This window comes from Podarcis pityusensis, assembly GCF_964106645.2.
Source record: "Podarcis pityusensis genome assembly, chromosome: 6".
NCBI lineage: Eukaryota > Metazoa > Chordata > Lepidosauria > Squamata > Lacertidae > Podarcis > Podarcis pityusensis.
The window spans coordinates 5,240,234-5,265,203 of NC_138030.1; the positions used below are offsets into that span (position 1 = coordinate 5,240,234).

General features: G+C 45.9%; 1 protein-coding gene across 2 annotated transcripts; it reads right to left on the reverse strand.

The window, feature by feature from the left end:
- Positions 1 to 1,298: 1,298 nt before the first annotated feature.
- Positions 1,299 to 24,764, reverse strand: ARFRP1 (ARF related protein 1). 2 transcript variants are annotated; one of them, XM_081011638.1, is made up of 8 exons: positions 24,622 to 24,764; positions 19,271 to 19,370; positions 17,960 to 18,047; positions 17,337 to 17,419; positions 15,978 to 16,059; positions 14,160 to 14,230; positions 4,147 to 4,247; positions 1,299 to 2,310 (listed from the first exon to the last, which is right to left on the reverse strand). In XM_081011638.1, the coding sequence occupies exons 2-8, from the start codon at positions 19,361 to 19,363 to the stop codon at positions 2,223 to 2,225; spliced, it is 606 nt and encodes a 201-aa protein (XP_080867764.1). In that variant the 5' UTR covers positions 19,364 to 19,370; positions 24,622 to 24,764; the 3' UTR covers positions 1,299 to 2,222. The 2 variants fall into 2 exon arrangements, with proteins under 2 accessions (XP_080867764.1, XP_080867765.1); XM_081011639.1 differs by lacking the exon at positions 24,622 to 24,764 and adding an exon at positions 24,330 to 24,405.
- Positions 24,765 to 24,970: the final 206 nt, after the last annotated feature.

A 24,970-nucleotide genomic window follows, 5' to 3' on the forward strand; every position in this document is an offset into this window, starting at 1 on the left:
TCCTTGGCTGCACCTCTCCTTGAACTCATCCACCCCAGCTGGTCATTAAAGAGCTGGCAACCAGGAGGTTAAACCTCAGTTTGCTTCTATCCTCCTCCTCCCCAACCCATTTTCCTTGTGTGCCGTGTTTTTTGAAAAAATAATAATTATTATTATAAGCCTGAAGGCAAGGACTTGGCTTGTTTGTATTGATCTGTATTAAGCTGCCCTGGGAGCTGTTTCTTTTTGGCGGAAGAGCAGGATAAAGACAATTTAAACACACTTTATTTATAAGGTAATTTCTAGGCCCCCTCTCCCTGCATCATCTGATGCTTTCAGGGTGGGTTGCAGCGGAGTAAAACCACAATTAATGAAAGCAGATACAGTGGTACCTCGGGTTAAGAACTTAATTCGTTGCGGAGGTCTGTTCTTAACTTGAAACTGTTCTTAACCTGAAGCACAAGTTTAGCTAATGGGGCCGCCGTGCCACCACCGCACTATTTCTGTTCTCATCCTGAAGCAAAGTTCTTAACCCGAGGTACTATTTCTGGGTTAGCGGAGTCTGTAACCTGAAGCGTATGTAACCCGAGGTACCACTGTACAGAATTTGAGTGGACGGGCGACGGGGACAGTCAGAGCTACAATCATAGCTCCCCGTTTGCAGACATAATGGAATTTCTAATCTTCCCTGCCCACTCCAAAAGCCCGGATAAATGGACAGGTTCCACCTGACACCAAAATGATGACAACGCTGGCATCAGTCATGCCTCTGGGTCAGCCTATGCCAAGCTAGCACCAGACAGATGCTTCACACGAAGCAGGGTTTGGCAAGGTTTACCTTGCCTGGGCCGGGCCGGTTCACTCCAGCGGAGATCCCTCCATGGGCCTGTGATTTCCGGTGTCTGCATCTGCACAGATGCGATTTCCGACATCTGCGTCTGCGCAGACGCGATTTCCAACGCCACGAAAGTGAGTCCACGCGCTGTGCTGGTTTAGCACAGCGTGCGGGGACTCGCAAAGCGAGCAACTCGGTTCAGGGACAGCTCGTGGGCTGGTTAAATGACCCCCGTGGCCCACCTGTGGCCCATGGGCCTTAGGTTGCCGACCCCTGCACTAAAGCTTCCATCAGGCCGAGCCAGCATAGCAAAAGCTGCCCTAGAGAGAGGGCGTTTCAGAGGCCATTTGCATCACAAATGAATGAATAATCTAGGCAAAGCAGGAGTCAGAAGCTGCAAAGGCTGGGGCGAGCAACTTTCATTCATAAGAAGGGATATTTTGAGCAGCTCTGCCAGAGAGACGTAGCCATGAATTCTGCAAAGTTGTACAGAGGAATATGAAACTTTTATTGAAACAACAATCCCTGTATGGTCTCCCTGGACTCCCGGGGAAATGCACAGAGCATCTTAGTGCCAGCCAGATACAGAAGAACCACCATTTTCTTCATTTGACTGAGACAAGAGAGAAAATGTCTTCCGAAGGCAGCTTCCCTCTAGCAAAGACCACTGTGGGAGCACACCGTCACAGGGCAGGCTTTGGCTTTTGGTCTCTGCAATGCTGCAGATCAATCAGCAAAACAAACTGGAAATATAAGACCCCCCAAAAATCAATTTTGACCCTATACAGCAGTTTCAGCCAAGCTGGTGCCCTTCAGACATTGTGGACCACAACTCCCCGTTAGCCCCAGTGATGCCTCAGTCCCACCGTAGGATTTGTGACATGTTCTCTTTGTTACAAAGGAACCGTCATCTCCCACACCAAACCCCTCTTTGCCTTACAAACACCCTTGGGTCTCCCGTCAATGCAATTCTGGATTTGGGAAGGCAACTTCCAACAGCAAATAGGGATGTTAGTCCCTGCTCTCCCCCTCCCAATCGAATCCAAACACCGATTTCCATCCGATTAGCCATTGCAAGGACCTTCAGTCAATTCCACAGGTTAAAAGCGACACAGAAGGAGCTCAAGGCCTGCGCTCTTACAGTGCGCAGGTGCACAAGCACAGCTGATGATGGTCACACCCCTTAAGAGCTCAGGAGAGAGCACAGGGTAAAGACTTCAGTCTGACTTCTCCCATCAAGGAGTTCTCTTGTGAGACACCAAAAGAGGACATTCATGCCTTGAGCCCAGGCCAGATCTCTGGGGGGGGGGGGGGTGGAAGAGAGAGGGTGGGGAGGGAGAAAGATAGAGAAAGAGCCGTGAGTCTGTGCGGGACAAAGGTGTCCAGTGCTCAGTTCCTCAGTGGTCCTTTACGTGATGTCCTTCTGCCTGGGGGGGCGATGGATATTCCTCACCACGCACTTCACCATCCATTCGATCCCTTCGTTCACCCCTTTCCTGAGGACACACAAAAAAAGAAAAGGCCACCACTTATCAGCCCCATCTTTGCAGTGTTCCTTCTGCCTTCAGAAATCCTTCCCATCACTCTCTAGGGCAGTGAGGCCAAACCTTTTGACGCTACCACCCCCTTGGTTCCATAAACTCATCCCCCACCCCACCCTATTAAAAAGCATTATTCAGAACAGCGGTTTGCATGACCCACTAAGGAAGATGACAACACTTAAAATTCAATACAGTAACAACTCATTGCTCATTTATTCAAAACCCAATTAAAATTATTTAGTTTTATTCATTTAACAAAACCGGTAAGCTTGATACCAGCTTTTCAAAGTCTGGTTGTCATTTACACTTCCAGCACTCCCCTAGAGGAACACGCCCCCCAGGTACCTCCCAATTTGGGAATCATGGGTCTAGGGTCTCCCCATAGCCCCTTCCCTTTCCCATCTCCTGCTGTCTACATCTATGCTGCAGAAGGGTGCATTTTGAGAGCAAACACGCTATATAAATTCTAATAATAATAATAATATTAGGATAACATGACACAGGGGCTCTTGATGCTCCAGGTCATGCAACTTAAAAGGTTGCATATCACAGGCTGGGTCATTTTCATTCGAGGTCACCTTGCTGGGTAGCCACAGGTGGCCAGGAAGTCAGTGCAGGTGAGGGCAGGAATAGGTGAGGGAAGCCCAGGTTTCTCTCTTCCTTCGCTGCCAGCCCTCTAGGTTTCCATTGTGAGCCCTGGAGGAAGGGAGGTTTCATATTCCGCAACAAGGACAGAAACACAGCAGGCTGGCGGCCAAGGAGATGGAACCTGTCAGGGGACTGCCATCGGAACAGGGAAGGGAGGCAGCGGGATACAGAGAGCCTCCGACGCTTCTGAGGAGCAGCTCATCGTCCAGCCACGAGTAAAGCCACACCTCCAGTAGAGGGAAGGGGCCAGCCAAGCGAGGAGAGGGCTTGAAGAGGCTGCTGAGAGTCCAAGCACCTCTCCTAGCCCGGCTGGCCAGGAGGCACACATGCCATTTCCATCGCCCAGCCTGCACAGAGGGATGAAACGGAAGGAGGGGAGGTGGAGATTTGGGATGTCTAAGTTCTTATGCTGGGGGAGGGGGGAACCGGAAGGGACCACTCCCGGATTCTGCAAGTGACTAAGATGGACATGAACTTTGTGGTTCTGCACTGTAAATAGTTTGCACCAATAAAATCTGTCGGAGACAGGTCGGAGTCCTGCCTGCTTACTCACGAGGAACCACCAACAGCATCTGACAGAACCCTTTGTCCCTTTGCCAAAGGCACCCCGGTGGTGCGTCAGTGCTGGCTTCCCCTTCTCTGCAGCGTGCACACAAAGGCAGGCTAGTCGGTATTTCTGTGGGCTTCCCACTTTTGCCAGCTTGTTCATAAGCCTGGTTTAATCACTCCTTTGTTCTTTGCCAGGGTTTGCCTCCCGACTGTTGTTGTAGCTCAGCACTGCCACTCCTTGCCAGCTCACACAGGTCGCCCGGCGATCTTAAGGGCCAGCTAGCGAATTTTGTGGCTGAGATCGGATGAAGCTTCAGCCGCTATGCCTCATCAGCCTCAAGGAGGCAGCCTCCCATGTAAGCCACCTCTTTTGGTGCGGTCAGAAGGCAATCTGGCAACAGGCCTCCCCCTCAACCTCAAGGGTAGACGGTGCAACCACAGGCCAGGGCTGGTATTTCCTCTCTATACCATGATAGAGTGGAAGGATTCCGTCTTCGTACTTCTCCAGCCTATGACGGCATCCACCCGGGACATGCACCCTCTTTTGTTGCTGCTTTGCACCAGAGCACTGATGGACTGCCCTTGGCCACTTACCCTGTCAGAGCAGAGCAGGCTTGGGTCAGGCAGTCTCTCTTCCCGATTTTGTTGATGCAGTCGCTGAAAGCCGTTTTGATGTCAGGGATGGACAGGCAGCTCTGCAGGAGTAAACGAGGGAGTAACTGTCAGAGGTTTGTCCTTTTACAAAGCACCTCCTTCGCTCACCTACAGCGAGTCTCCCTGGACGTGGAAGCCAGGGCAAGATATATTGGATCAGCTTATGCGCCGAGCCAAACTCTAAGGACCTGAAAATCATCTAGGCCAGACTCACTGCCAGACACAAGCCGCAGAGAGAACTGTGCAACTCTACTTTACTCAGAAGCCTAGCCAAAGCGTGAGTCTGCTCATATTTAGGAAGCAATGTAATGCTAAGCCCCTTTTAGTCATTAAGGCTATTCTCTGCAGAAACAAGGACATCTGTAAACAAATGCGCATGTGGCGTCAGAGCGCCATGCAACCGGGAACTCTGCTTTTTCATGTTTCCTAATAGCCCAGAACCCTGTCAGTGCACATTGCAAATGTGTGCGCCAACTTTTTATTTTTAATGCACCTTTTATTTAGGCAAATAAGACGGGGAAAACGAAACAATGTCAGCTGACTTTAACAATAAAAATGTTCCATCGACCCTGAGTTCAAAGTATAGTTTAACAGACACAGTCCATATGTTTAAACAAGTATCCAAATGAAACTGATGATTTTAAGCTATATGTGCAAACGCCAAGTTAAGTTTTCAAAATGCTGCGCAGACGTTACTTCTGCCATCCTTACAGCAATTCTCACAGTGTTTTATTTGGGCAGGCTCTTGAGGGCTGTAGTTAAGTTGCCAGAGATATTACAGGTATCAGTGTCAAACTATATTTCGGTCACAGACCAGCACAAGATAAAACACGCGGATAAATGGAGCACGTAAGACTCAAAACAGGTAAGGGATAAAAACTAGTAATTAAAAGCACCATGCTTTTTTTTGTTCACTTTTTAAAAATGTGTCTGAATTGTTCCAGCCCACACTTAAACCGCAGCTGCTGGGAGACAAACAGGGATTTACGAATAAGTGGTAAATCAAACATATAGTACCAGGGTTGAGCAATAGATAAGGAAATACGAGTAAGATGTTTTAAAAGAAACTTCCTCAGTTGTTTTCAGATTGCTGGGATTATAAAGAGGAGGAATCGTCCACATCTGCGCAAAGTTGCGTTACTGCTTGGCCATTTAAGTTAAGCCATTTGTGTTTAAGTTCAATGTCATCATTGGGGAAAATTCCAGAGTTCCAAAACAGCAGGAAGAGGTCCATGAAGCAATAATTACTGAGAGGGATTTGTACCGAAGGATCTCCAGTGAACTGCCTTAGGACAGAGATGGCTAAGTCCCCTGGGTATTCAATTAGGACGACGTAATAAACATAACGAAGATAGCAGGCATCATGCATTCGTGGAAGAAAGCAATGTTTGGAAGAGGCTCAGGAACCAAGACAAAAACCCAGCAGACGGGTTTTGGTGAGATACTTCCCTGAGATTTTGATTGCTCGTGGAAAATGCAAAGCACTTTTGCCATTCCCTTATATACACACTCTCGGTCTAGCCTAAGCCATCTTGCTGAAACTCGGGTGGAGAGGGCCCAGAGTGGGGTTTGGGTCTGGCTCCAGAGGTAAACGAGACCCATTCTTCAGCGCAGCACAAACAGCCCTCGCTGCAAAGGGGAAAGGCAAATGTCACGTGCCCAGAGCTAGTAGTAAATGTTGAACTAAATGCTATAATTAACAAAACAATGTAATACGCCAAGATCAGCTAGGAGCCAATCCATTTATTGTGGCATGAACTGCTATGGGCTACAGTACAGCTTTACTCATGCTGCCTCTGGATCCACAGAATTAGTTACCGTATTTTTTGCACCACAACACTCACTTTTTTCCTCCTAAAAAGTAAGGGGAAATGTCTGTGCGTGTTATGGAGGGAATGCCTACGGGTGGCATGCCTACGGATTTTCCTCCTCTAAAAACTACGTGCGTGTTATGGTCGGGTGCGTGTTATAGAGCGAAAAATACGGTAATTAACTGCATTTTTGCCCCACCTGCATACTTCTCTCCCTCTCCCATTTTATCCTCACCGCAACCCTGTGAGGTAGCTCAGGATGAAATACATTGGCTGATCCCTCAGTGAGCTTCATGGTTGAGTGGGGATTTGAATCCCAGTCTCCCAGGTCCTAGTCCCACACTCTAACCACTACATAACACTGCCAGCACGAGTAGCAGCCACTGATGTACTTCTCTTTCACCACGAATCTATCCAATTCCTTTTTAAAGCCTTCCAAGGCCACGGCCGCTGCCAGATTTTATGGAACAATGTTGTTTTCCATTAAAAAGGGGCGAAGATGGTGGAGTCCGACAGATCTTCCGAAGTCTGGGGGGCACCTCCCTGGCAGAGTACTCAACCAGCAGTGCACTCAATAACTGCAGAATACAGGGCAGGACCTCCACATGAACAGGTTCATGCCGGCAAAGTATAGGTATATGGATACTAAACAGCTTGGCTTTTTTAAAAACCAGAACTCTGAATGCCAAAGGAGACCGGATAGGCTCCTGCGTCCGTCTCTTAAGTCTGTGTGTGGTCTTGCAGATATCATCTTTGTAGTGTTTGTGTGCTGGGGGGGTTGACACAGAATGCTTGGAACTCAAGTCTAAAACATTCTTTCCCGTAAAAGCGTCCAGGTCATCTAAGGACAAAGGGATGGGAACCGGCCCCACTTAGCTAATGGAGCAGCATGACGTTGTAACAATAAGTACACAAGAGCACAAAGGTGTCCCTGTAAAAGAACCAGCATGCTGCATATTAAATATTGCACAATCCTTAGGAAACCTTTCCCAGGCAGATCCATTAACACAGCTGTGTGCCTGAGGGCTTCTGGACTCAACAGCACTAAATCTTTTAAGCTCGGAAAGTTGTTTGCCCGCCTGTTCTCTATACATTCAGACAACTCTTCATATATTGTCAGCAAACTTTGACGATACGGGCCCTGAGATCGAGGAGCAGGTCTGGGTCTATGTTTTGCTCTAATGAGACACCATTTTGAACCAAGATAGCAGGCGGAACCTTCCAAAGGAGATTTGCACATCATTTGCAGCATCCTTAACTGCCTGGAGGAATTGTCTTCAGAGGAGGTCCTGGCACTCCCCAAAGCAACTGTTACAGAGGAGCAGGCTGGTCAATTGTTATGGACCGGCTGGATGAAGGGGACTGGTGGGAGGCAGCAGCTGGGGAACCCCCAAGGGAAGAAGACTCAGAGCCAGGGGATTGGTGGTGGTGGGACGACATCGAGAAGTCAAAGGGAGAAGAGGGAGCAGACTGGGAGGAGGAAGTGTCGGAAGCTGAAAAGGTACTAGGGTTTAGGGAACAGGAGGCGGCTGTGCCAGAGGGTAGTCTCTAGACCAGCGATTCTCAACCTGTGGGTCCCCAGATGTTGTTGGACTACAACTCCCATCATCCCTGAGCTCTGGCTTTGCTAGCTAGGGGTGATGGGAGTTGTAGTTCAACAACATCTGGGGACCCACAGGTTGAGAAAGGCTGCTCTAGACCATGGGTAGGCAAACTAAGGCCTGGGGGCCGGATCCAGCCCAATCGCCTTTTAAATCCGGCCTGCAGACGGTATGGGAATCAGCGTGTTTATACATGAGTAGAATGTGTCCTTTTATTTAAAATGAATCTGGGTTATTTGTGGGGCCTGTCTGGTGTTTTTACATGAGTAGAATGTGCGCTTTTATTCAAAATCTGGGTTATTTGTGGGGCATAGGAATTCGTTCATTATAATTTTTTTTCAAAATATAGTCTGGCCCCCCACAAGGTCTGAGCGACAGTGGACCGGCCCCCTGCTGAAAAGTTTGCTGACCCCTGGTCTAGACCCAAAGGCAGGAGAGGAGGAAGGCCAGGAGACAGAGATGAGATAGGATGCTGAAGAATCCAGGGAATCTCCCCCTCCTGCTGCGACCAGCTTCTCTCCCCCCCCCCCGGTCTCCCAGAACAAGTAGAGGAATGAAGAGGGCAGAGAAATGAGGGACTAGATGAAGGAGCGGAGATTGCTAGGGAAGGACCTGGGATGGGGAGGAGTCTTAGGGAGCAGTGGGAAGACACAGACCTTCAGTCCTCGCAACTGCCTCATTCGGGCAAGACCTACTGGGAAGGGTTGCTGGGCTCCCCAGGCCTGCACTCTTTTGTTTCCTGGAATAAAGATTTAACTTGATTGACATTGGGTGCTTTTATCGTTTTATTGCTGACCCACGCCTCACTCCAGCTCCTGACATCAAAAGATACGGAGATAGAGCAGGGCGTCTGGGGCCCTAGGAACAGAGGGAGCTGCCTTTTGCAGAGGCAGACTATGGGCTCAATTAACCCCATCATGTCTACACTGAAAAGGGATTTAGAGAGAGCCTCTCTCAGCCCTGCCAGGATATGCCATGGATTTGAACCGGGGACATTTTGTATGTGATCTTTTCTATGTAATAATAATAAAAAATGTCTATATTTTAATTGGACTTATGTTTTAATTGTTTTTTAATTATTGCCTTTTCGTAAGTTTTTAGCTGTGTCTATCTTAGCTGTAAGTTGTCTTGAATCTTGTTGGGGAAAAGGCAGGATGATGATGATGCAATACAGATGCTGAACCACTTATCTATGGCTTTCAGTGGCCCTGGCACCCCCCCCCAACCTCCTTTGCAAGACAAGAGAGGTGGAGCCTCAGCAAACTCCCAAGTAATGGCAAGTCGAAGGTTGTCAGCTATAAATGGATAGGGATGGAGTGGCCTGGGAGTCACGAGGGAATGAGAAATTGGGCATTTGACCAGTAAAAAACAATCTGCTCAACTGAAAAGTCAAATACCGGTCAAGTATTTTTAATTTGACGCATTCAGCAGGTTTGATGCCTGAGCTAATTAATCATTATTGTGAAATGGGGAAATTGTGATGAATAACATTAGGCAACTGTGTTATATGCTGGATGTTGAAGTCATTAATACTTGCATTAATTAATTAACGTTAATAGCTTGCATTAATACTAGGTCTCAAGATAGAGAGAGCATGCACTCTAATCGAAATAGTCTCTAAATGCTGTTGATACGAGGCTACACCAAGGATCCTGAGATGAATGAATGAATGGCTGACACCAATTTTTGAAGACCACCCTTCAAAGATCTGCACTGTTTGCCAACTCATTACTGAGCCCAGTTCAATGTTTTCTCTATATGGCCCTAAAGACTTGGGACCGAATTATCTGAAGGGAGGATGCTATCCTGCTCACAAGTTGAGATCTGCCAGGGAGGTCCTTATGGCCTAGTGATATATGGATAATGCTGAATACAGAACCCCATGTTGGTGCTAGAATAAGCTATTGCTGAAGCTTCCTGCCCAGGTCTTCTGAAGATCAGTTTGCTTTCAAAAGTTAAGTTTGTGAAAGATGGAGAAATGCATGGCTACGCTTTAATCTGACTCTGATCTGGATGTGTTGGATTAATTTTATTAATATGTTTGCTGGGACCTGTCCTGCTTTCTTTTAGTGAAGGGTAGGATAACACCCCCCCATTAAAATAATAATATAAACCTCAGTCGTTAGCCAGATCTGTCTCCAGCCTTAAGTGAAGCACATGGCTTCTCCTTCTGAGGCCAGAAACAGAAGTAAAAAATAACATTGCAGCTTTTGTATAAGCAAAGCCAGAGAAAAATTTTGGATGATGCTGTGTTTGTAAAAGAAGTCAATCAAAGCACTACCTAGCGGTTGGAAATTAAGTGCCACATCATCCAAGAACAGGGACGATCTTTTTATTTTTTCTTCTCCCTCCCCCCGCAAAACACCAATAGGAAGAAGAATTCAGAGGAAGTTGCTCACTATTACTCAGCACTATTTTGTTTGATCCTAATAAAACCAACTTATTGCTCACTGAGAATTTCTTCTAGATGAACACAGTTTATGATTTCGTTTGTTTATTCCTCGTTCCTTTGTTGTTTTTGGCTCCCATCCTGGAAAAGCACTGTCAGGGCTACAGTAGATTTTTCTTAATTTCTTTCCAAAACACGAAAGAAAAAAAAACAGAAATAAAGGAAGATGTCTCTTTAAAAAATACAACTGGCTCTTTTTTGTTTAAGAAAAGTTGCTTTGTTAAGGATGCAGCATTCTTCAGTTAACATCAACCTCAATATGTAAAAAAACCAAAACACTATTTCACCCATTCTTCCTCAGCTTCGCATACTCTTGGTTTTTTGGACAATTCACTGGGGCTGGTGAGAGTTGTAGTCCAAAACATCAGGACATCGCCTGGTTGGGGAAGAAATCCCACCTTAGTTCCTATAGCGAACAAGGTGGGAGTCATGGGCTGCTAACCTTGGTCCCTGGCAAATGTGTTCCTGTGTGGAGATCCCTGCAGCAGAAGCAGCAAGAAAAGGCCTCCTGGGCAAGGAGAGCAAGCAGCTAGAATTCTTGCCTTTGCTAGCAATGGGCACCATTGTTATTTTTTAAAGGGACTGCATCCAACCAAGATGTCACATTAGTTCAAGGACTTCTCCTCTATAAGCTGCCCTCAGTCTGTTCTAGAGTGTCAGGGAACTGCCATCAGCTCAGAGGCAAGAGGCGGAAGAGCAGTTGTGTTACAGGGAGCCTCCGAAGATCTTGCGAAGCAGCTCTTCCTCTGGCGAGGAGGGAAGCCAGTGGGGAAGGGACGCAGGGATCAGAAGATGCTAGGGAGAGCCTCAACACCGAGCCTGAGCAAAGTGGAGGGGGAGGCAAGTTCCCCTTTGCCAACGCCCACTTTGTGCAGTAGGTTTGCGCGCAGAGAGGGGAGGAGAAGGATGGGGGTCAAAAGACGGTTATGCTGGGGAAGGTATAAGGACCGCCCACTCCCAGATTCTGCTAGCAACTGAGCAGACATGGACTTGCGACGCTCTGCACTGTAAAATAGTTTGTACAGATAATAAAGCCTGGAAAAGACAGGTTAGAGTCTGACATAGAGATTCCCCAACTCTCTGGAGCAGATCCTTTTGAGCGGGGGGTGGCACAGGTAGAAAACAATCCCATTGCACAGGCAGAAGTCCTCATGCCAATGGGACGGCTTTGCTGGATGCAACCCAAGGAAAGCTACACAGCGCTGCTCTCAACCTCATGAAGCATCTGACCAGCCAACTGGAATCCTGGAATAATGTATAAAACTTTGGCACAAGACCTGCTGCAGCCAGGCACTGCTTCTGCGTTTGGACATTAGATGATCAGATGAGAGGGCAGCCACCGCCGCCGCCCAAAAGGACAGCGGGGGACTGAAACAGTTCCAGCAAACAGAATGGCTAGAGACGAAAGGAGAGTTTCCAAACTGAACCTCCCTGAAGTAAGAGAAACTTTGCCCAATTGTTTTCAGGTGTAATCAAGCCTCGATCTACCTGCGCAGCCCAGAATCGTGTTCAATAGATTGCGATGGATAGTTTTTTGTTTCGAACGTTCCTCTAGTGAAAACCAAAATAAACCTTCTTTCTCCAGTGAAAACCAAAATAAACCTTCTTTCTCCCTGCTTTGTTAAGTTGTTTTTTTTCAGACTAGGCACTCATCGCAGGGGGGCGAGGCACTCTTCACATGGGAGAAATAGCACCCTGTCCACTTCACCACCTCATTTTTGCTCCGGGTATAGAGCAGGCCCCAGCAACGGCAGACTTTTAAGCTTGGAGGGATGCGGTTGAATTTCCTTTAGTCGTGCACCCATGTGCTAAAGCCCACCCTTAGTCCCCCATCAGGCTTAGCAATTTGGCTGGCACCCCACAGGAAACAGAGATCGCTCTAAAGTGCTCTGTGCAAGTCTCTTTGTGGTGTGAGGGCACACGCTAGTCTGGCACATTCCACAGATGCCGGAATTCATCCCTCGTAGGCACTCGTTGCAACACTTTCGCCAATTCTTTACAGAAGCGTGCGTAACATAAACCAGAGCGGAACATCTGACGCAAGCACAAAAGAATTCATAAGCATGACCCAGTTCTTCGTTTAATTTTCGCTTCCACATTCCAGACTGCACAAAGCACCTTCTTTGGGCAGCACCCACCTAGTACTGCCACTGAGTCAAGCTACAACCTTTAGACAAAAGGCATTTGGAAAGCGGAATGCCAGGAAAAATGGTGCCAGAAACGTAGCGTTTCCTTTGTATGTATGTCAGTAATCACCACCACCCCTCTGAGAGGAAATTCCAAAAAAGGTTTGCTCTGTTTGCCCAAGCTGCTGAGAATCTTTGAGCTATGGTGAATAAGAAGACTGCTGCTCCTTGTTTCGATGATAGATGCATTTCATCCCGGAGATTTCGATGTGCACATTTTACTTCTGTATGCATAAAGGTTCCTGCAGCGGAACTCTGAAGACCTTTAGTTGCCACATTAAGTTGGGTGACCTGTTTATTTGGCATAAGCTCTTGTGGACTGCAAACCATCAAGTGCATGAAGTGAGAGTCTTGGCAGGATTAGTCTGCACATCCGCCGGCACAAATTATGTGTGTGCATTCAAGGTGCAGAACTTAACAGTACTGTAGGGTCTATCCCGTTTTCAATGAGTGACTGGCTCCCCCTAGAGGACAGAGTGCGGGCACTGCAGCTGTTGGGATTAATGAAAGCTACAGTGCCAGTCTTCCCCCAACCCGTGCCTTCCAGATATTGTGAACTACAACTTCCATCAGCCCCAACCAGCACAGCCATGGGGAGGGAAGACAGGCTACATCAGAATTCCTAGTACGCTGGATACCACAGCCAGGGCATCAAAGAGTATGACATATCTTGCCCCTAGCATGCAACGCCTCTTTTCTTGCATATTCGTTCACTTCAGCCAAAACTGAAGAAAGATCAGCTCTGGGATAGATTTGAGCTTCAGGGTCAGGGATTAGAGTGCAGATCCAGAAACACTGGAGGGCAGCAGTTTCTCCCTCCCAGAGACTTTGCTCTGAATGCATCTGCTTTTATGCTCACCACTGGAAGGCTGGCTTCCTGTGTTATGGGGCAGTAAACTGATACCTAGGGGATGCAGGTGGCACTGTGGGTTAAACCACAGAGCCTAGGACTTGCCGATCAGAAGGTCGACGGTTCGAATCCCCGTGACAGGGTGAGCTCCTGTTGCTCGGTCCCTGCTCCTGCCAACCTAGCAGTTCGAAAGCACGTCAAGGTGCAAGTAGATAAATAGGTACCACTCCGGCGGGAAGGTAAACGGTGTTTCCGTGCGCTGCTCTGGTTTGCCAGAAGCGGCTTAGTCATGCTGGCCACATGACCCGGAAGCTGTACACCGGCTCCCTTGGTCAATAAGGCAAGATGAGCGCCACAACCCCAGAGTCGGCCACGACCGGACCTAATAGTCAGGGGTCCCTTTACCTTTTAAACTGATACCTATGTCACCAAAAACACACTTGTCAGGCAAACACATACAATCCCAGCACACCAACTCCTTCCCATGGAAGGAGATAGAAAAAGCTGTATTTGGCCCTACTTTCTGGAGCCAATGGGAAGAGCAAGACGGACCAGGATAGCTCCCCTCCAAGAAAATACATTGTTGTTGCTTTTTGCACCTGAGACCACCTCTCCTGGTTTGAGGTCACCTAACATAAGACCACTACAAACATCCACCAGCCAATTTATACAAAATGCACAGGGAAGGACAGAAAATATTCAGGTCACATTTCCTGGAGGCTACTGAAATGTGTAGCTCACAGCAACTATGTCTGGTAACTAGAAAGTCACAGAAGCAGCCAGAGAGGGACAGGCTGAGATTACCAATTATGTATCAGTGAAAAGACATATGTATCCTTATGGAAAGCGGGACCTAGTTTCTGTTCCATTTTATAGATTTGTTGCTGCTAAGTTCTTATGCCATTCTCTTCCCCCTTATTGTTGCTTTTATATTTTAGCTGTGCTCAACTTTGCTAGCTACTTAAGAAGGCAATAGAAAAGTAGTCCTGAAATACTAATTAGAAATTTTAAAACACCACTAACTGGGAATGATTTTGAAACAAATGATGATCTCACCTCCACGTCTTGCTTGTTCGCCAGAACCAACAATGGAACACCTTCCAGGACTTCACTAGTTACCATCTTCTCTGTGAGGAAGATGAAAGGGAGAAGAGAACTGGGTTATATCCAAGGCCACAGCTTGTAGTCAAGGAGGTGAGCTTAACCACAAACATACATTTGGATGGCAAGTTAAGCCGAACCTTGACTTAGCTCAGCGAAGTATGGGAGTAAAAGAAGACCAGGGAGGAATAAAATGACTACAAGTTCCTCTCTGGAACAGGCCATTAACAGAGATCCTGTGTATGTCAGAATGAAAACACTTTTGCACTAAGGACTCAGTGGCAAGAGGACATTTGTAGGGACTGAAATAGTTAAATCGTTTAGTTAAACTGTATTGAAGAGAAACTGCTAGGTGGAAAGAAAACAAGGCCATATTTGAAAGGGTTGAAAGGGAGCGATCAAGCTATGTTACAGATAAGAAAACATTTGCAGACATCAGAAGATAGGAGAATGCAACTAATCATGCTTTAGAAGCTTCAATGAAAATGGCTGATTGTGTAAAATAGGGTAGCAACAAAGGGAAGTAAATGTGCATATAAAAAGGTACAAGCTGCTAATTGGTTAGTGTTCCTGAAATGATGCTTTAAGACTGTGTTCTTAAAGAGTGGGTTTGATTATTTTACACTGCTATATCTATACTTGTATTGCATTTGAACCCTTCGCAGGGACTTCTGCACTGGGATTGCCCACCTTGCACGTGCAAACAAATGCTTATTGATTCATTGCCTTGCTATTATTGCTATTATTCCAGTAAGGGAACCTAGATATTCCCCTACACATTCATATCACACTTTTGATCCAATTGTCCGCAACTAAACTGTAGCCTATGCACAGCCGAGGGGAACATCTGGAGTAAAACAGTTAAACGAGGGGTTCCAGGAAAACTAGCAACTCTGGGAATTTGCACGCTGTTTCGGCTCTTTAGCTATCCTGCTGCAGATTCTCTCCCCCCCCCCCCCCGCTATTTTTCATAAAACAGCTGTTAAACAAGTATTCCGTTTTATCAGAAATGAGTAGATAATAACTAGGTAACAACTAGATAGATAATAACTCATCAGGAATAAGTAGATAATAACTGAAGTTATTAGACTGTCTTTTTTTCCACAGGGGGTAAGTTGTGGAATTTATTGTCGGGTTGACTGCTGCTGGGAAGAAGTCCACGTAGCGCCAAGCAGACTGGTCCATCAGCACAAGTATTTCTGCTTGCCTCACGGAACAATCTGTCTTCTCCTTCCCCCACGTGCTGCTCTAGGTGTTTTCCCACCCCAAGAGCCAATTTTGGGAAGCATGTGCGAGGGAGAAAGCCCTGTTGCAACACAGAAGTCCTTGTGTGGGGTGGCGGAGCTTGCTAGCTGAATTCCACCCTCTGAATTTTATTTATATTACTGGTTTAGGTTTTCGTATTGTACAAATATTACAGTCTGTGTTTATTTGTAATTTATTATGTGTATTGTAAAGAGCCAGTGACCTTTTGATGAATGGCAATATATACAGATTTCTTAAATAAATAAATGACAGCGTATTATTTGGAAAGCTATGTTGAAAAGGCCAACCACGTAACCAGCTAGCTGCACTGACCTTTAAAATGACGTTCTGCTGCAAGGAGAGGGAGAACGCATATCTTTGCTAGGGCATCTCTGGACTTAATTGGGGGCTTCGACTTTTGCTTTGCGGTTGGCAAAGTCACAGGAATACACTCTGCTTGTTTCAAGCAGTTTTAAGCCCCTCCCACCCTACACAGACGAATTCCAGGAAAACTCCCCGCATGCTCACCGAAAGCTCGTTTTGATTCCGAAAGCCTTTCTTCATCGGTGGAGTCGATAATGTAGATGACGCCATGGGACTCTGCATAATACTGAAAACATAACATAGGAGCTAAACCAAGTTGTTCTCCTCACCTATTTCATGGGACTGCAGGGACAGAAGAAACTAAACCCTAATCCTGCCCAGCTGCTTGACAGTTGCCTGCACAATTAACTCCCTGCAAATTAGCAAGCACACAGTCCTTTCAGAACGCTCTGCGCTACAAGCAGAAGCCAAAGGTGTGCACTAATGCCCCAGAGACATATGCCAAAAGCATAGCTGTCAACTTTTCCCTTTTCTTGCGAGGAATCCTATTCGGAATAAGGGAATTTCCCTTAAAAAAAAGGGAAACGTTGACAGCTATGCAAAAGAGTGCAACAAAGTATGTAGCTATAAATGGCTCACAGAAAGAAAACTAACTGCACATAACAAGCAGGTGTTAAATTCCCAGGATTAAACAGTCTATCTATACAGTTTGTTAAACACAAATATAAATAAGTACATACATGCATACATACATACATACCAATGGACATCAACAAGGCTATTGACTGTTTTCAGAACAAAAACATAAAGCTCTCCTGGGTCATTAAAACAAAACCATGGGGACAGTAAAACTTTACTTTTATTAGAAAAAAAGCAACACTGCATTTTCAATACTTGATAGCCTGGATAAAAGCTATTTATTGTTCTTGCAAAGCTCTTAACTGAACTAGGCTCTGATTCCATGCTACAATTACACAGTGACTTCATTTATATCTAGCCTTTTCCCTTCCTGAACTCAGTGTGGGATATCCTCACAAGTAACTCTCTCAGGTAGGTTAGGCTGACAGGTCGTGACTAGCCCATGGCTAAGTGAAGATATGAACCCAGGCTTCCCCAGTGCTCGTCCAACACCCTAACCACTAGGCAACACTGGCAAACCTGTACTGTTGAAGCTCACATAAATTCTAGGATGAAAGAGTCCTCAACTCCCAGAAACCCACACTATTATAAAGAAATTGGTGGGATTGCACAGAGAAGACATTTCATTTGCATAGTCTATATCCTTGCATAAGTCTTGTCTGATGGTCCCAATACACTTTGGGTTGAATCCAGACTTTGTGGATCTTCATTCCCCACTAAATCAAAAGTCAAGTCATGATTAACTTGTCCTATTGGGTTTCGGTGAGGATCAAGTTCAATGATCTTCGTCTGGATCCAACTCCTTGCGTGCTGCCCACACTGATTGGAAAGCGCAATTAACTGGGGAGCTCTCTTGCTACAAATTTCAAAGGGACCATTATTAAGATGGCAAGGCATTTCTGAACACACAGCTGTCATCCCTACCTTATCCCAGAGAGATTGAAGCTCCTCTTGTCCTCCAAGATCCCAGAACATTAGCCTGGCTTTGCCCACATCTATAGTGCCAACTAGAAGACAGACAATAACCCAACATGGGCCTTTTTTCTGTACAAAGAGAAATCCAAAAGTCCCCCAGAGGTGATGTTTGTCAAGAGGCACCCCTGAAAAACTACCCAGAATCCTTCACAAGATGCAGAGGCCCCTCAATGTGAGATAGAAGTTTGATTTATTTCCTTAGGAAGAGAGGTTTTGAAAACCACTGCTCCAAAGCCAATGAAAAACATTTGAAACCTGAAGCAGGAATAGGGGGCAAGCAATGAGGGAGAGTTGACAGTGCCCACAATGAAAAAAAAATTGTTAAAGTGCAGAGTCATTAATTAAATCGGATAGGCTAGAGAGAAAACTCTGTGAATGGACAGCTGTATTCTTTTCCCCCTGGCAGTCTTAGGAGAAGCACTGTTATCTTCAGAATGCATATATCATGGCCTTGGATACTTCAAGCAGCTGCTCAAACTCCCTTTTTAAACTTTTCTAAATAGTTCCCCACCCCATCAAGGTAAACTCTTATTTAAACCTTATTTTCACTTGACCAAACTAGATTCACTTACTGTTCAAGCCCACAGTAGTTGTGATTTTGGATAAACTCATTCCTTTGTAGTTCCTGTTAAATCTTGTTTTAGTCTGTTCAAGGAAGGTCTGGGAAAAAATGGAAGCAGGGGAGGGAGAAGGAAAACAGGTCGTTAAACTAAGTGCTTTCTGGGACACAGGAAAACTTTATTGTAAAACTGGAATTCCAAGATTTATAGCTCTGCAATCAATCAAATCTAGCTGCTGCTAGCCAACAAGGAAAAATTCTGTGACCAAATTAGCAATCTTACATAATCTCCACTGAAATACATAATCTCCACTGAAATAAGAATTTCCTTTTTATGGAATATTATGGAGTTTAACATTTAAACCGGGAAAAGAGTGGTGGGGATCCATAACCGAGAACACGGGGACAGAATAAAGCATTAGTAAGACAGAGGTGTGCAGTCACAACCCACCCTAACTATCATTCTGCTGCTTCACTGAGCTAAGCCATGGTTTGTCTTACAGTTTGTCTGTAAACCACGAGCCCAGATTCAAATGCCATGCTAAGCCAACCCATGACTGAGCTCAGCGCACAGCAGAACGACCAAGGAGCAAGGCAGCCACAACTTCCTCTCCCAGAGTTTGCACGAAGCCATTTCCACTTCAAACCAGGCCAGAGTTTGGCAGTCCTTAGACCCTTTTTTTTTACTCCAACACTGTATGAGCAGAAAGCAAGTTCATGCAATGGATCTTTCATTTCCCCCTGCACCCCCCCCCCAAAAAAAACCCCTCTTCAGTGGGTTAGTGAAACCTACAAAACATCATGGGCCATGCTGGATGGGAATGCAGTGGGTGGATGGGGGGCAATTACCCAAAATCAGGCATAACAGACTCAACCCAAGTTCAAGCAATTTTCTCCTGCCTTCCACTGTAGTCTTGTATGAAACAGTCCACAGTGTTCAGTAGGTCTTTCTTGCCTTCTGCTCTTGGAACACTGGATTCCTTTGCTACAGGAATTCTGAGCAAACTTTTACCCACCAAAACCCAAGACGATTGAGCCCCTTAATTTTATATCTGCTTGCAACAAAAATATTATTATGAAAGAAAATTGCTAGAAACTCAAACCAATGAAGATCTGGGGGGGAGGGGGGTTGGACAGCTGACCTAATGATGCTAATTGTGTGCTGTTTGCCTGAAGGATTTATCCTCCTAAAATTAGAATTCGGGATTAACTCATTTTACCTAGCACCTTGGAAATTGCTACATGATACATGAAACCAGACAAGTTAGTGAGGAAGAGGAGAGGGTTCTCTTTCCTCCCCCACCAAACAAGCATTGGAACACACCGTTTTACCAGCATTGTCCAGTCCGAGGATCAAGATACAGTATTCATCCCTTCGGAACATATACTTGTAAAGCCCGGATAGCAGTGTATACATCCTGACCCTACAAGCAAAAATATCAAATATTAGATTGCTAGAAATGTGTCCTCCCCCTACAAGCACATTATGTTCCTGACCCATCTCAGGAGGACATGACTTGAGGCCCTATGCATGCTGCCCAAACAACATAAGAACGACTTTTCTGCACCTTGGGGAAACATGTTCACTGATGTGAGCAGGGGCCAATCATGCAGACTGTAGTCAAGTCAGCTGCTACCTGCCTGCTGGAAGGAAGGCAACCAGTCCTGCAGGGAGCGCACCAACGTCATGCTTACAACTACCCGGCCATTTTAACCCTCAGCTACAGTAAGCCTCATCTGAGTACAACACCAACGTTCTTGTGGTGTAGGTAGGAGGATGTTTCAAAACCACAGTGTCGGCTAGAAAATAAAAACACAATGAAAAAAGAACCAGCTGCAGGTGGTGTAGTTTCCCCATGAACATATATAGCCTATTTGAAAAAGATACTGAAAAGGATATATCAAGAACTCTGGCCAAAAGTTTCAATATAAGGAATAATTCCTACTCAAGAGTTGAAATGAAAAACGTGTGTATTCTGCTAAGAATAACAGTTTGAAGCTAGTAATAGATTTAAACACAACGTATAAGTATGATAGTTTTAAAGTAATGGTAAGTTTGGATACAACCTTTAAGTGCATACAACCTTTAAGTTGGATACAACCTTTAAGTGGACCTTTAAGAGTCCACATTATATAAAATTAGAATAAAGAATAAAGAATGAAGGATCAAATGGGGCCAAAAAGGAGTATCCGGAGTGTGAATCAGATGTACGGCTCAGTGGTGGTAACCAGGACAGGGCCCTGTTTCGGAGTACACGCCTTCTTCAGCTCGGTTTTTTGACGACTATAAATCTGTTGGAAGTCTGTATCATTTAGTTCTTTTATGTTTCTATTTCGACATGTGTCTTAGATAATTGCATCCAAGTTTTCTTGCGTTTCTCTGTGGACTCTTTTTGACTGCTATTGAGACTTGTATAAAACAATTGATGTGCACTGGTATTTCATGTACCTTTGTACTATATCATTGTATATTTGAAACGACATTATTTCTGCACTTAAACGTTGTATCCAAACTTACCATTACTTTAAAACTATCATACTTATACGTTGTGTTTAAATCTACTACTAGCTTCAAACTGTTATTCTTAGCAGAATACACACGTTTTTCATTTCAACTCTTGAGTAGGAATTATTCCTTATATTGAAACTTTTGGCCAGAGTTCTTGATATATCCTTATTTGAAAAAGATAACATCAGCCTTCTGAACCAAGGCAGATAAGCCTGCGGTCTCTTTCTTACATTTTACTATGTTTAGCATCTAGTGAAAAGAGTACATGCATTCTTAGATTTGCTTTGCAAGAATTACATACACAGAAGATGAAGAAGAGTTTGGACTTGATATCTCGCTTTATCACTACCCTAAGGAGTCTCAAAGCGGCTAACAATCTCCTTTCCCTTCCTCCCCCACAACAAACACTCTGTGAGGTGAGTGGGGCTGAGAGACTTCAGAGAAGTGTGACTTGCCCAAGGTCACCCAGCAGCTGAATGTGGAGGAGCGGGGAATCGAACCCGGTTCACCAGATTACGAGTCTACTGCTCTTAACCACTACACCACAGAGAAAGCCATTAAATCATTCATTATTTTAGGTGTGAGTTCATTTGATGAATACAAGTACATGACTGAGCAGTCACTGAATTATCATGTTTTAATTACAGGTACTGACTACAAACTTGGAATGCACAAGTTGCATTTAAAACATTTCTATAAAGTGCAAGTTGTCCACTTTTTATCACAGCCTTGAAGCACTAGCTTCAAGGCAAAGGTAAAAGGTAAAGGACCCTTGGACTGTTAAGACTAGTCAAATTCGACTATGGGGTGCTGTGCTCATTTCCGCTTTCAGGCCGAGGGAGCCAGTGCTTGTCTGCAGACAGCTTTCCAGTTATGGGGCCAGCATGACTAAACCGCTACTGGCAAAACGGGACGCTGTGACGGAACCCAGAGTGTACAGAAATGCTGTGGTAGCCACAGAAAAAAAGAAAGTAATGTCATGCAATAAGTGAGTGAGTGTGCTTGTGAAGTGTCAGAGCAAGCAAGGAGGTATCTTTTTGCAGGCTGGTTACTTCTGCTGAATTATTTGCAACGCTGTTTTCTGATTTACATCACAATTGATCGTCCCCTGAGGAAGAGTGCCCCCAGTGCATTAAAGCACTGATAACTTATAGTCATCATAATACAATCCCTGAACAGAACTTTGTTTTTGCAGGTATGGCAGCTGAGCCACACTGCAGGAAACATGCAGTGAAACAGGTGATCCTAAGGAGACTGGAGCTCTATGTTGCCTAAACGGGAGGTTACCAGAGCACTTGCAATTGATGCTAAGCTATCTCCATCCGGGTTAAGGTCCCAGGTGGAACAAATATTTAGTGAGGTGGGACAAAGGGCTCTGCACAGCAGAGAAAGCTCCCCAGTCCATTAAAAAGGGCTGAATTTTCAATTATGTAAATAATTTGTCAGTTAATTTAAATGATTTATTATAGACAACGCTAATTGGATTTCCTCCCCCTAGGTCCAAGGCATATTGAAGCTTCCCACCCCTCGTCAGCTCCTCTAAGCTCAACCAGAACTTGATGCAGGACTCAGACCCAGTGTTTGTTTTCCAGCCCCACAAGATGAACTGAATTCTGCATGACCATCTACCCTCCCCTTTCCTCCTTATCAGCCCAGCAATACATTTTAAGACTGTAAGCTCCTTGGGGCAGGACCTCTCTCTCTCATATCCACTTTTTATAACGGACGCTCTGTGATCTTTGGATGAATGGTTCAAAAATATATTAAATAAAAATCATGGCATTGTAACAAATATGTGAAGCAACAAAGTGGGGAATGGAGGAATTTACATTACACTTTTTACATACTTGTACTTGTGTGATATACATAAAGTTGTTGACCCAGTGTGCAGTGGTCATGGAAACGGCAAATTCCATGCTAGGAATAGGAAAAGAACTGAAAATAAGACTGCCAATATCATAATACTGTTATAAAAATTTATAGTGCAGACTTAATTGAAGCTTTGTCCCCCTAAGCTCAGAAAGGCTACTGTAAGGTTGGAAAAGAACCAGAAAAGGGCTGCCAAAATGATCAAGGGGATGGAGCAACTAACCTATGAAGAAAGGTTTCTTACTTTTCAGCTTAGAAAGGTGAGCAAGAGGCAACAGGATAGAAGCTTATAAAACTATGCATGGCATGGACACAGCAGACAGAGAAAAAAAAGGTTTTCTCCCCTCTCTCGTGACACTCAAACTCGCAGGTATCCAGGAAAGCAGTGTAGGAAGGTTCAGGACAGATTTTTAAAAGCACTTCACTAAAGTTAAACTTAGTGATGTATGGAAGTGAGAGCTGGTCCATAAAGAAGGCTGATCGCCGAAGAATGGATGCTTTTGAATTATGGTGCTGGAGGAGACTCTTGAGAGTCCCATGGACTGCAAGAAGATCAAATCTATCTATTCTGAAGGAAATCAGCCTTGAGTGCTCACTGGAAGGACAGATCCTGAAGCTGAGGCTCCAATACTTTGGCCACCTCATGAGAAGAGAAGACTCTCTTTAGACTCTTTTTCTTTCTCCCCACAAGTCCTGAAAGGGTCAGGGGGCATTTCCAAGGGCAATACTCCTCAGAAGGCCACAGTCCAACAAACAAACAGGCAAATATTCCCTCAGGAATTCCCCATGAGGATTCAAAAGGGCTTTGTTCTAAGGGAAGACCCCTTATCAATGTGGAAGCATTTATAAAAGCAGTTAACTCTTCTACATAGCTGCAGTTTATTTATTATAGAATTATGTCATGAGTCTGTGAGGACTTTGAAGACTTTCCCTGGAGGATGAGTTGAGTTACTGGGTGGATGAAACTGAAAGATGGGCTTATCCCTTATCAATTTTCATGAGGCTTTTACCATAGCCTCTTAAGAAGACATATCTGCCTGTGTTTTATCAGGTTTTCAATTAATTGGCAAAAGGAACTCCTGAATTATGCAGCTTTAGAAGAGTCTAATTTTCTGTAGAAAAGTGTAACTTGGCTAAGGCTTGCAGATGGTGCTAGCCTGTTTTTCTGCCAACATGTCACCAGTCCAGAATTAAATTACATGTTTACTTGTAAGCTGGAGGAGACTCTTGAGAGTCCCATGGACTGCAAGAAGATCAAACCTCTCCATTCTGAAGGAAATCGGCCCTGAGTGCTCACTGGAAGGACAGATCCTGAAGCTGAGGCTCCAATACTTTGGCCACCACATGAGAAGAGAAGACTCCCTGGGAAAGACCCTGATGTTGGGAAAGATGGAGGGCACAAGGAGAAGGGGACGACAGAGGACGAGATGGTTGGACAGTGTTCTCGAAGCTACCAGCATGAGTTTGACCAAACTGCGGGAGGCAGTGGAAGACAGGAGGGCCTGGCATGCTCCGGTCCATGGGGCCACGAAGAGTCGGACACAACTAAACAACAAAAAAGTTAAACTGTGGTACCCACTGCCACAGGGGGCAGGGCTGGCCACCAAACTGGAAGCCTTTTAAAGAGAATTAGATAAATCCATGGAGGAGGGGGTTGTTGAAGGCTGCTAGCCATGATGCTCTCTGCCTCCATGCTTCTGAGTACCAGTTGGTGGAAACCACAGGAGGGCTTGGATCCTGCTTGCTGGTTCCCCATAATGGGCATCTGGCCGACTCATAGCTGTCAACCTTCCCTTTTTTTGCGGGAAATTCCCTTATTCCAGCGCCGTTTCCCGCTGCTATCCTGGATAATTAGATACCCCGTAGGCTGTCCCCAGGACTGGTGAGGCTGCTGATCCCTTATTTTCGAGGCTCCCCAGGACAGGTGAGGTTGCTGATTCCTTATCTTCGAGGCTGCTGATCCCTTATTTTCAAATCTGAAAGTTGACAGCTATGGGTCGACCACCGTGAGAACAGGAGGCTGGAACGAGAGACGGGCCACTGGCCTCATCCTGCAGAGCTCTTCTTACGTCGACAAGGAGGGGCCTCTGAGCATGTGCGAAGTGTTTCCCTCTTGAATGGACCCGAGCATGCGCAGAAGGCGCTTCCCCGCGCCCCCCTTTGAGAAACTCCAGGCAGCTCGGCTGGGGCGTGAGCCCCGGCACCTCTTTCCACCCGCGGCCGCCGAAGAGTAACGGTCGACGGGGCGGGGCAGGCTCACCTGCCCAGGTGAGTCGCAGGAAGGCCGCACGACTTACCTGAGCTACCTCAGCCAAGCCGCCTTCAACGGCTGCTGCTCGCCTTCCTCGTACCACCCCTCCTCCTCCTCCTCCTCCTGCTGTGGTAAAGGCCGCCCCGCGCAGGGCACCCTGGGAAACGCAGTCCTCCTCTCCCCCGCGCGGCGCGGCGGCTTCCGAGGTCGTCTGCCGGCCCAGCACTACAATTCCCAGCGTGCATCGCGCGCGAAGACGCGCATAAACGCACAAGCCCCGCCTCTTAGGCCGACGTGCGCGCCGTGCACCAGAGAGAGAGAGCGGAAATGGAAAGGCTGGAGGACCCAAGATGGCGGCGCTCGCCTCTGGTGCGCCTTCCGGCTTCCGGGCATAG